The 12,331-nt window shown below is 42.8% G+C and overlaps 1 protein-coding gene across 2 annotated transcripts in view; it reads left to right on the top strand.

Moving 5' to 3' along the window:
- The first annotated feature begins 1,460 nt into the window (after positions 1–1,460).
- LOC133382839 (24-hydroxycholesterol 7-alpha-hydroxylase) overlaps positions 1,461–12,331 on the top strand; it is a 36,257-nt gene continuing 25,386 nt past the window's right edge. Inside the window, exons 1-4 of one of the 2 annotated variants that reach the window (XM_061622352.1) lie at positions 1,461–1,655; positions 8,207–8,342; positions 10,129–10,303; positions 11,951–12,100. In XM_061622352.1, coding sequence (XP_061478336.1) covers positions 1,608–1,655; positions 8,207–8,342; positions 10,129–10,303; positions 11,951–12,100 — 509 coding nt within the window. In that variant the 5' untranslated portion in view covers positions 1,461–1,607. Of the gene's footprint in view, positions 1,656–1,697; positions 2,205–8,206; positions 8,343–10,128; positions 10,304–11,950; positions 12,101–12,331 lie in introns of those variants that run through there. The other variant, XM_061622351.1, reaches the window with a different exon arrangement.

Here is a 12,331-nt window from a genome sequence, read left to right as displayed (position 1 = left end):
TGTTTTAAGGAAATACAGTGGGAGTGGCCAGGTTGTGGAGCTGATTGTAGTAGCAGTGCAATTATGGGATGAAGGAAGCCACAGGAAAAGAACTGAGGGCTTCTGCTGCCAGTGGAGAGACATCATCCTAATACCACATCAGCTCATTGATAGACAGAATGTCTACCTACTGAAAAACAACTGAGGAAGTAGACCACTCAGAGGCCATGTCTGCCCATCTCAGTCGACCTGGTATCCAGGAGTCACCCCTGCTCAGTCACCATCAGATCTACCAGAAATGGTAGAACTGTTTTCTGATGCTTGTTATGTATGTATATACTTTTTCAGAAAGAGAGGGATCACACAAGACAAGAAGTGAAGCCCTAGCCAGGAGTAGCTTCTAGAATCTGCTCGTTCATGGGATTTGGAAGCAGGAGATGTGTGTTCAGGGCCTAGTAAGGTGAATGGGAGGAACACAGCCCCAGTCTCCCTTTGTGTGCTGCCCAGCAACAGTTGTATCAGAGGCAAAAGAGAGGGAGATCGTAGGTCAGGACCCCTGCAACATATTTCAAAGAAAAGCTGCTCACCCCCTCAGCCACATTAGCAGGCAACAGAGATGTCATGTGTTATTGGTCAGCCACCAGTTCCAAGACTCAAGTCATGTGCATCAGCAACACACAGGTTACAGAAGAAGCCCTAGGCTGGTGGAAAAGCTTGGATTTCATAATGTAGGAAAAACCAAAATATACCCAAGATATGATTTCCTGCCCTAGAGAGTTCTGAGAGTGTGGTAGCTGAGCCAATCACTAGAAGTGTTGTTCAGGCCCATAGCTTGATTGCAATGGCTAGCCATCCCTTTCCCTGGCAACCCATATGGGTAACCACACACACACACTTTGTCTTGCAAGCAAGCCCCACTGCTGCTTCAAAGTCCATGGCGGTGGCAATTAGACACTTCTGTGCCCTGAAATGCCAGCCCCCTCACTGTCCACAGAGCTTGACAAGTGAGAGTAGAAGTGCCATTGGCCCTGAGCCCATGTACTATCAAGCTCCTTGCTCCCTTTCCAAGTCCATCCAAAGGCCAGCTGAGGGAGTTCTGAAAATAATTAGATACATGCATGTAGTTGGCAACCAGTCACCCCAGCGGGGCTCCTATGCCTTGTGACAGATGCATGACAGACAGGTGTGCTACCGTGACTGAACAACCACTAGTCGGGTATGCTTTAACTTGGATTCCTGCCCTGAGCAGGGGGTTGGACTCAATGGCCTCATAGACCCCTTCAAACTCTACTGTTCTCTGATTCTATGCTCCTTATGGCTCCATCTCTATGCTACGGACACCACCTGTTGCATTACTATAAAGGAGGTTGCAGAGGTGCAGAAGCTTGGCTGGAACAAGTCAGTTGGCAGCCCCATGGGGAAACAGGTGAAAGTGCTTTGGTCATTGCTGCTAGTCATATGGTGAGCTTCTCTCATAGTCTGCATGGTGGTGGATGTCCTGTCTTTTCAAACTATGGGAGAGGAAACAGAAGTGTAATGAGCAATGATCAGCAGCTGTGACACCTTGCGGCGGACAGCGCCTATTCCTACATATCTGTAAACAACAACTGCTCTCAGCCTCATGTTCTATGGCTCCAAACCCAGAAGATTTTATATCGATACATGTTCATATAAAGGCAAGTATGCTGTACAGTAAAGCAACAAAGGATCTATTTTCATTATTTGGAACAGAATAGTTCACAGCTTCTGCAGTGAACGGCAGTAGTGAATGACACAATAGTTATTTATTAGACAAGGAGAAAAAAAATGAAATATGGCTTCAAGTTTCAGAGAACAGGAAGAACAACAGTCTGTTTTTGAGGATCAATTAGAAAGTAAAATTACTTTAGCCCCTCCCAGAGGCTGATCAATGAGGTTTAGCTGTCATTACCATCACATCCACAAGAAGGCAACACTGCAAACAAGATTTTTTAATACGTCCTGAAGTTACCCAGAGGAGCATTTTACCTTACTGTGGCAGCTAGTGTCGGTATAGAGGAAAGAAGATGGAGACAGCTATTGCTCTACTGTTGACAGTGGTTCTCGGGTTGGTTATCAAGTTGGTTTTGTTTCAGTCCAGAAACTGTAGTGAACCACCTTGTATCCATGGCTGGATCCCTTGGATAGGAGCTGCCTTCCAGTTTGGGAAAGCTCCCCTGGAGTTTATAGAACACGCCAGGCTTAAGGTAATAACTGTGGGAGGTGGTGAGGGAAGAGAGGATAAACAAGCTTGAGCTGAACAAGTCTCTTGCATTAGTCATCTTTCTAATCTGTTTTGCTTTTTACCAGGCTGCTATGAAGCTAATTTATACAACATGACTTGCTATGCTACAATAACATACGGAGAAAAATATGCTGAAACATTTATTTCTGTTCCTGTACAATGCATAATATTTACCTTCTATGGATTATTTCATCAGCAGCATACATCTCTTTAAGTTAATTGAAAGTATGCAACATTTAATTTAGAGGAGGTTTTTCATATATCAGCCAAGCAGAGAATGTGTAACAAAACCAACCAACACAGCTGAGTCAAAGAATAAATTCTGAGTAATGGTGTCTTTACTTTGGGATAATGATTGCATTCTTTCCTTTGACTCACCCAGGTAGTCTCTTTTGTTTGGTTAGTATTTACCAATCCATGCCTCACTAGCATGAAACTGCAATAAAATTGTGCCTGTAGCAGCACAGTCTTTCAGTTCACGATTTATGTTATAACCACTGCAGGGTATTTGATTTTTCTTCTCCCTTATTGTAGCCCTAAGGCTTAAAAATAATCAGGTGGGGGCTATTAGTTGGAAAGTTATATGTTGGTTACGAAACAGTTTCTTACTCTGTTTTGTACTCCATTTAAAAAGAGGTCAGAAGGAACAAATAGAGAATGTAGCTTGTGAATGCTTTCCTATGCAACATTTATGTTACACTGGCAGAAGTCTTCCAGTTCCAGAGTGTTACATTTGCCTCACTGGAACTATTCTGAAGGAAAGGGCTAGGACGTTGCTCACTCTTAGGATTTTTGTACTTAACTCTTTTTAACATAAATTTATAAACTTCAGAGACGTGTACAGCATCTTAACCTGCTTTGATTTACTGCATGATTATACACAGACATTTATTTAAAGGATGCATACTAATATTTCTGAAAGACCTTCAGATATTCAGGAACTTGCCTCTTATTTAAATCTGAATGGAATATGGATTGTGTCTAACGGGGCTTAACCAAAGGGTTATTTTGCCCGTTTAAGAATTAATGATTCATTGTGACTCTATAGTTTTTGTACTCTTTCTGGGCACTGCTCAAGAACAGTTTGGCTGTGCTTGCCCAAGAGCCAAGTATTGGATTACTAAAGTTCATGTGAACTTACCAGGCTATTAGAAAAGTTATTCAGTGTATTGACAGCGAGTGATATTAAAATTCTAGGAGAGTCTTATTGTAACACAGGTACTTTCAAGCAGTACATTTACAAACGTGGTCTGTATAATTTTGCAAGTTTTACAACTTTATTGTAAAGTATTCAACATTTTCCTTTAATAACACTGCTGCTGAGAGACTTTAGATAATATCATCCCCTGTATGTTCCCAGGCCAGAGGCCTGCCCCCAAAGGCTTTCAATTCTTTAGGAATGTGGTGGAGCCTGAAAGGGGTTGTTTCATCTGAAAGGAAAAAATTGTAAGTCCCAGACTTAAAAGTAACTCTGGACTTGTGCACATTTGAGTATTACTTAGCTGTTAATTTACTTATTCCAGCTATCTCCACACATGCTCTGTCGGTACTTATTTGGCATATTAGAATCAATAAATTAGACAAGTACAGAAGAAAACATTTGCTTGTTTGAACAAGAAACACCAATGTTGCTCCTCAGTTATTCATGTTCCAATACATGTGGGTGTGTGGACTGGAAATGGACTGCCTTCAAGTCGATTCCGACTTATGGCAACCCTATGAATAGGGTTTTCATGGTAAGCGGTATTCAGAGGTGGTTTACCATTGTCTTCCTCTGAGGCTGAGAGGGCCACTGCCTTGCATCTGAGGACCTTTTCTAGTTCTCTCATAGCGGCCCTCCCCAGTCCTAGCCTTCTTCTATTGTGTCCATTTTGGTTAATGACTGCCATGGTATTGATAATCCTTGACCAGTTCAATGTCCTCATTGTCAACTTTACAGTTACATAAATCTTCTGTTGTCATTACTTTAGTCTCAAAGTTCAGCTGTAGTCCTGCTTTTGTGCTTTCTTTAACTTTCATCAGCATTCGTTTGAATTCATTACTGGTTTCTGCTAGTAGTATGGTATCGTCTGCATATCTTAAATTATTGATATTTCTCCCTCCAGTTTTCATACCACCTTTATCTTGGTCCAATCCTGCTTTCCGTATGATATGTTCTGCATGTAGATTAAACAAATAGGGTGATAAAATACACCTTGTCTTGCACCCTTTCTGATTGGGAACTAATAAGTTTCTCCATATTCTGTTCTTACGGTAGCCTCTTGTCCAGAGTATAGGTTGCACATCAGGACAATCAGATGCTGTGGCACCCGCATTTCTTTTAAAGCATTCTATAGTTTTTCCTGATGTACACAGTCAAAGGCTTTGCTGTAATCTATAAAGCACAGGGTGATCTCCTTCTGAAATTCCTTGGTCTGTTCCCTTCCAATGTATGTTTGTGATATGATCTCTGGTGCCTCTTCCCTTTCTAAATCCAGCTTGGACATCTGGCATTTCTTGCCCCATATATGGTAAGAGTCTTTATTGTGGAATCTTGAGCATTGCTTTACTTGCATGGGATATTAAGGCAGTAGTTCAATAATTACTAGAGCTGGGATAGGGAACATTTAATCTAGTTTACTTGATTCTGGCAAGAAGGATTTAAGTGCTCGCAGGCTGGCCCAGTCACCAGAAGGCCAGTGTAGGAAGAAAGGACCCTAATGTTGTGGAGATGTTAGATAGGAGCGCTCAGGAGTAAAGATGGATACCCCTGAAGGCAGCAATTCTAAACGCACTTACTAAGCCCCATAGAACTCAATAGGACTTACTTCTGAATAGATATGGTATGGATTGTGTTGTTGGTAAAGCTTGACTAGGGATCCTCTGCAAAAATGTCCATATCCAAGCAGGGTTGGCAACCCCCTGCCTGCAATGCTCTGCCCATAACTTTTCAACATGGCTGTTCCAAACTTTTTTACAGATTTGACCCTTCACTTCCGAAAGAGGTCTGAGAAATGAATAAGAGTAAGAAGATTCTCTACCCTTTTCTGTCTACCTTGCTGGCTGCTATAAACTCACTTTGACAGCCAATCCAATTCCAGCGAGTAATAATTGACAGAAAACACACATGGTTTGATCTACCTTCACAGACAGCAGCTTGAGAACAGCAGCAATTGCAGCCACACTTCCCAGTATGTGAATTCTCTTTTGGCACTATTGGGCAAGAAAAAAACCATCATGTAACCAACAAGATGCATCATCAGTGGGTTTAAGGAAGTTGAGCTGAGAACATGGAACCACTGTTGTTGCTTCTATGGATGTAACGGAGTGAGGTTAAAGGTAAATGAAAGGCAAATAGAAAAACAAAAGACAGTGATGATTTCCTAAATGCAATACGATACCAACAACAACAGAATTCCTATGAGTAAGGCAGAAAACTTAGCATCCCACAACTAGTCAGGATTCCTAACCAAAAACCAAAACTAAAAAAATCCTGGCAGCCAGTCAGCAAAGGTCACAAAAATCCCCATGCAGCATACCCTGACCCGGGGGCTGCAGTTAGTGCAGAATGCTGTGGCACGATTGCTGACATGAGTGAGACCCTGTCAGCACATAATACCCCTGCTCTGAAATCTGGTTGCTGATTTGCTATTACGTCAAGTTCAAGGTTTGCTGTCCATGTTATGGGTGCCACATAGTACTTGTTCTGCTCTTGTAAGAAACCAGTCCTTTAGTGTGGCAGCACCTATGCTTTGGAAGTCCCTGCCTATTGACATTAGTGATCTGACCGCTCCTGAAAAAGCCCACCCTGGACCCACTGGTGTTCAATTACCGACTGGTTGCAAATACCCCCTTTTTAGGGAAGGTGATTGAGAGTGTTGTGGCGCAGCAAGTGCAGGTACTCTTGGATGAAACTGTTGGAAGTGGGGCAAGAGCAACTCCTGTTTTGTTCTTTTGTTTATGTTCTAGAAGGGAGATAGAGTTAGGGTCCTCCAGATTGATAGGCTTGATTACCTTTACCTGTGATGCTCTGACTGACTTTCTTCTGTCACTAGACTGATACATCTTAAGGGAAGCTTATCTGCCCCTCCTCCTTCCGCCCTTTCCTCTCTTCTCCACTGTCCGAGAGAGGAGACACCTTTGTCTCTGCGCTCTCTCCCTCCTAGCCAGGAGGGCAATTCCCAAGTCTGGGCGTTGCACCTCCAACTTAGTTAGAACTAGGTATGCCTTTCTATCTACTATGTATTTCCGTAAATAAAATAGCTTTTCTTATTTTATTAAGTCTTAAATCTCAGTGATCTCAATGCAGGGTAAAAGCCTGCTTTCTTAGGTAAACTCACACACACACTGACACACACACTGGCACACACGCATTTCAGACCGCTGTTACTCTCTGCTTATACACATTTACACCACAACAGAAACAGTATATCTTGATCCATTCCAGTCTGGGTTCAGGCCTGGTTATGGGACTGAATTGGCCTTGGTCGCCCTGATGGATGACCTTTATCGGGAGAAGGACGGGGGAAGTGCGACCCTGTTACTCTAACTTGATCTCTCAGCAGCTTTTGATACCATTGACCATGGTATCCTTCTGGGCCAACTTGGTGAGATGGATATTGGAGGCACTGTTTTACAGTGGTTCTGATCCTATGTCCAAGATTGTTTTCAGAGAATAGCATTGGGTGATTGTCTTTCATCCCCCTTGCAATTGTGCTGTGGGGTGCCGCAAGGTACCATCTAGACCCCTGTGCTGTTTAGCATCTATATGAAGCCCTTGGAAGCGGTCATCAGGAGATTTGGGGCAAGATGTCATCAGTACACTGATGATACCCAGCTCTATTTCTCCGTAACATCTGAATTGGGAGAAGCCGTGCAAGCCCTGGACTGCTGCCTGGAGTCGGTGGTGGGCTGGATGAGGGCCAATAAACTGAGTCTGGATCCTAGCAAGACAGAGGCGCTGTAGGTTGGTGGTTCCCGAGTTCAGATAATTGGTTAGTTGCCTGCTTTGGATGGGGTTGTACTCCCTCTGAAAGAGCAGGTTCATAGTCTGGGGGTGCTCTTGGATCCATCTTTGTCGCCCAGGTGACCTCAGTTGCTAGGAGTGCCTTTTACCAGCTTCGGCTGGTAAGACAGCTGCTGCCGTTTCTGGACCAGGATAGTGTGACCACTGTTGTCCACGCACTGGTAACCTCGAGGCTGGATTTCTATAATGCCCTCTATGTGGGGCTGCCCTTGAGGTTGGTCTGGAAGTTGCAGCTGGTGCAAAATATGGCGGTGAGACTGCTTACTGGGCAGGGTATCGCCAACATGTCACCCTACTGCTGAAAGAATTGCACTGGCTGCCCATTTGCTACCCGGCCAAAGTCAAGGTTCTAGTTTTGGTGTACAAAGCCCTATACAGCTTGGGACCAGGATACATGAAAGATCGTCTTACCCTTATATACCCAGTCGATCACTGTGCTCTGCAGGTGAGGGCCTCCTGCAGATACCATCTTATCAGGAGGTCCATTCCGTACAACATAGGTGTGTTTAGTGTGACGGCACCTACCCTGTGGAATTCCCTCCCCGTAAATATTAGACAGTTATCTTTTCGGCGCCTGTTGAAGACCTTCCTCTTTCAACAAGTCCTTTAAGTTGAGACCTTATCCCAGTCTGTGTCTGTGTTGGAATTGCTTTTTAATATGTTTTTAAATCTTTGTTTTTAAAAACAATATGTTTTTAACCTTTTTAAAAAAGATATATTCAACACTCTTAAAATGTTTTTAAAGATTTTTTGTTTTAATGTATTTTAAAATCTGTTTTTATGATGTTTTAAAGTGTTTTTAGTGCTTTGGTTTTCCACCCTGGGTGCCTGCTGAGAGGAAGGGCGGGATATAAATCAACTAATAAATGAATGAATAAACCTGATGCTGGCTGATACAAGACTTTACATTAAAATTCAGTTGTATTAAACTACTTAATTTTATTAACTACATTTTGCAGTATGGACCAGTATTCACAGTGTATGTGCTTGGAAAACGATACACATTTGTTACTGAAGAAGAAGGTTTGGAAGCATTTTGTACATCTAAAAATGTAGATTTTGAGCGAGCAGTACAGCAGTCTGTCCAGCATGCAGGTAGGTAAATGATATTTACTTTCAGTGTTAAGATGGTTTCTTTCTGTCACAATTGACTAAGGATTGAAACAGATGTGACGTGGGAGATCTTAAAGATTGTTTAAATTTGAAGACAGGTTTGGGGACTCCATTTTTGATTGACACATTGGTGCTGAGGGAGAAAGTCTCTCTCTCTCTCCCCCCCCCACGTTTTTTGCTTCTAAATTATCCTCCCTTCCCCACAATTGCTATCAGCCTTACAAAGACAGCTCGTATGGTACAGGCACTGTACATGTAGTGATGTAAGAAGGCAGCAATTTCCATTCTGACCTGTATTTGTAACAATCAGTGCTGTTTCCGTTCCACTGCAGCTTGTTTATTGCTAGTATCTACCTTACTCATCTTACTGTCTGCCTGCTATGGGTTTTCATAATTTATGTCATAATTATTGTTGCTGTTATTTATTTCACAACCGCACCAGCTGATGAGACAGGGAATTAAATCCTGCTTAGTTGGGTGCATGCTTAGGAGTTCCCCACAGGGAAGTCTTGCACCCAGCTCAGCCCTTCAGAAAGCAGAGTTTAATCCCCTGTTCATCAGCTATTGAGTAGGGGGTTAAATCCTGCTTAATTGAGTTCCCTGCAAGGGAACTGCTCTACTCTGCAGAAAGCCAGGATTTAATCCCCTCCCATCAGCTGATGGATGGGGTTCAATTCTGCTTGTTTGGCTGCATACAGAAGAGTCCCCTGCAGGGGAACTGCTTGACCTGCAGAAAGCCAGGATTAACCCCCACCCATCAGCTGATGGACGGGGGTCAATTCTGCTTGCTATCTTCCTCACCCCTCATGTAAAGGAAATTTACCCAATATGTAATTAGTTATGTATTGTTTGTGGACTTTAAAAAAAAATCAACAATGAATACCAGTCCTATTTGCTCTACTGATTTCCATTCCTGAACACAGACAAATAAATGAACGGCAACAATATTTGCTTCTGTGAAATCTCCAACATCCCTACATAGAGGTATCTGTATTTTTCCACTAAAAGCAGCTTCATGGGGGAGGGGGGTTAGATGAGAAAATCAGTGTCATAGCCCTAGCCTTAAGCTCAGAGAAGGAGGATGTATAGTCCTTATGTTTACTTGCTGCCTGCCATTCCCATAAATTGTTTGTGCTTATTTCTTTTTCACATTTCAATGAGAAATTCTCAATTGCTTATTCACATTATACCAAAGCAGCACTGTTGCACAATCCCATGCTGCAAACATGAGTAATCTAATACAGTATAAAGAGGTAACAGAAAACTGCCACCATGTCCCAAGAATCCTGTAGAAAATGGGTTGTCTGTAGCTTGCTGTTTTTTCAATCACAAGCAGCTGGGACAAAGACAGCAGAGGTTAAAGCAAAGACATGTCCAACTTTATCAGTGCACATCAACCATGATACCAAGATTCTGTATCTACACATTCTTGTATGTGTAGCAGAATTATAAATGTAAATGTACTGCCTTCAAGTTGATTCCGACTTATGGCGACCCTATGAATAGGGTTTTCATGAGGCTGAGAGGCAGTGACTGGCCCAAGGTCACCCAGTGAGCTTCATGGCTGTATGGGGATTCGAACCTTGGGCTCCCAGGTCGTAGTCCAACTCCTTAACCACTACACCACACTGGCTCTTGCCTCCTTTTAAATCCAACACGACTTGAAGTGCACAAACAAAACTGTTCATGATGCCTGCACAGATTTTCAATATTTTAAGTAAAACCTTAAAGTTTATTCTGATTGTATTTTTTAACTTGGATTTTAAAGTTTCAGTTCCTGAAGATATCTTTTACAAGAACAGGAGTAGGCATTATATCATCATAAAGGGAAGACTGGGTACATCCAATCTACATCATTTGTCTGGTAGTCTCTGTCAGGAATTTCAAAAACAAATTGAGGATTTGGGTCCTGAGGGAATGGTGGAGCTCAGAGATCTTGTAAGGTAGGTAATTTTACAAACCAGTCAGCAAGGCACAGGCCTCCATTCTTTATATTAAATAAAAATAAAGATTTTGTATAAATCAGAAGTATTTTAGCTTCAAAGAGAATAAAATATCATTTAAACACTGTAAGAGAAAGGGGGAGGGCACTGGTGGAATTATCATAAACCCATTTTACAATCAGAAAGGAAATTATTGTAAAGTCAACAGTGGCACCTTCTTTGGAGAGGGCATTCCAAAGTATGCAATTGTAATGGAGTCCTAGCAATATATTTTTTTTGGCTAATTTGAAAGTATGGTTCTTCCAAAGAGAGCAAAGAAATTACACTTATCACCAACTGGTGGAACTGATCACTGGACAATCAGTAGAATTTCTGCCCACCATAATACATGTTGGTACATTGGAACAATTTGACTTATACAGTAACGCCTCTGTACAGAAGCAAAATTAAATGGACCTGAAGGAATTCCACCTAATAATCTAAAATTATTGCTGATTGTTTGGGCCTGATCTCTTCTGGCATGGGAAGGTACAATTGTTGGAGATACTTCATAAAACAGAATGCAAAGGGTAGAATTTGTGGAAGATGTGAAGTGCCATGGGCTAGTGTACATACTCCCATCCCACAACAGCAGAAATGGATCCGCTGGAAGATATTTCACCTAATTTTATTTGCGGACCCAGGAGTGATGGGTGTCCGAGGGCAGAGAATACAAAAATAACAAGATTGGGGACATGTCTGGGATTAAAACAAGGCCACTACTTTATTGGTTAATAGTAAGTCAAGGGTTTGGCTTGGCACAGGGTGGGATCCATCCATTGCACAACCCACTTGCTGTGAAAAATGTGAGCCCCTGCTCCCCAGCCCAAGCATCAGGTGAGCAAACCTAGGGGGTTGCCCCTTGAAAAGGGGGGACACCTCAGCATAGACCATTGACAGTAGCCCCCTGGGCCAACTGGGGGTGCCTCCACCCATATTGCCCTCCTGAGCTGGACCCATGGGTATTATGGCTGGACTCTGCATCCTGTAAGAGGATCCCCAAAGTGGGAAGCTGGGATTCCTCCCCGCTTTCTCAAATAGAGAACCTGCCTGATGCCAATCCTGCCAAGAAAGTTGTGACAGATATCGAAAGCATGGTGAGTACAGTAAGCTCCCTGCTATGAGGAATGTGAAAACCCCACTGGAACGGCCAACTGTGAGCAAAATTCCTTCCCAGCCCTAGCAAACAGCAACTGGCAAATGTCCACAGCAGGGGCAGATCAATACTGGATAACAATTAGGCTAAGGGTGGGGAAGTCTTTGCCTGGATGGCTGGAGATGATGGGATGGGCTTGTTTAAATAGCATGTGAGCAGACCCAACACAGGGTGGTTCTCCCTTTGTCCGCTTGCAGGCCCCATCCCTGTGGGACCAAACAGTGTGCTGATGGGCTCCCACTCCCGGCAGCTTCCGCCAGTGTGGCTACACCATCCCATTCTTTTGGCGTGCTGTCCCCTAAATGGCATGAAGTGAAGCTCTCTCCACTCTTTCCTTTCCCTGCCAGGCTGCAAATCAGGTCCCAGGTGAATCCAGAACCATGGACTTCTGTTGCATGAAACTGACTAGTAGATTCCTTTAATCTACAACTATTGCTCTTCTTCCATTGCAGGCATATCATGTTCCCAGCAACGGTGAACATCCTGTTTGGAAAAGACATATTTCTGACAACCAGGGATAAAATCAAGGAGTTTGAAGAGTACTATCAGACGTTTGATGAGGGTTTTGAATATGCTACCCAGCTTCCTGAATATTTTCTGAAGTAGTGTTTGCTTTACAATATAAATTTATCTAAAAATTAATGTTTTCACTTCAACTGGTGGGAAGGTTTTTATGGAAGAAGATAATTCAATTCAGGATGTACAGGCAGAGTTCACCAGGGTGAAACCTACTTCAAACTACATTTTTGAATCCTGGAGTAAAGGAAATCCTAGTTAGCTTTAACTGCATTTAATGTCTGAGCTGACAAACAGCCTAATCGGAAAGAGGGAGG

This window comes from Rhineura floridana, chromosome 4 (assembly GCF_030035675.1).
Source record: "Rhineura floridana isolate rRhiFlo1 chromosome 4, rRhiFlo1.hap2, whole genome shotgun sequence".
Classification (NCBI taxonomy): domain Eukaryota; kingdom Metazoa; phylum Chordata; class Lepidosauria; order Squamata; family Rhineuridae; genus Rhineura; species Rhineura floridana.
Note: the sequence above shows the minus strand (reverse complement) of the source record. Positions and strands in the feature narration are given on the sequence as shown.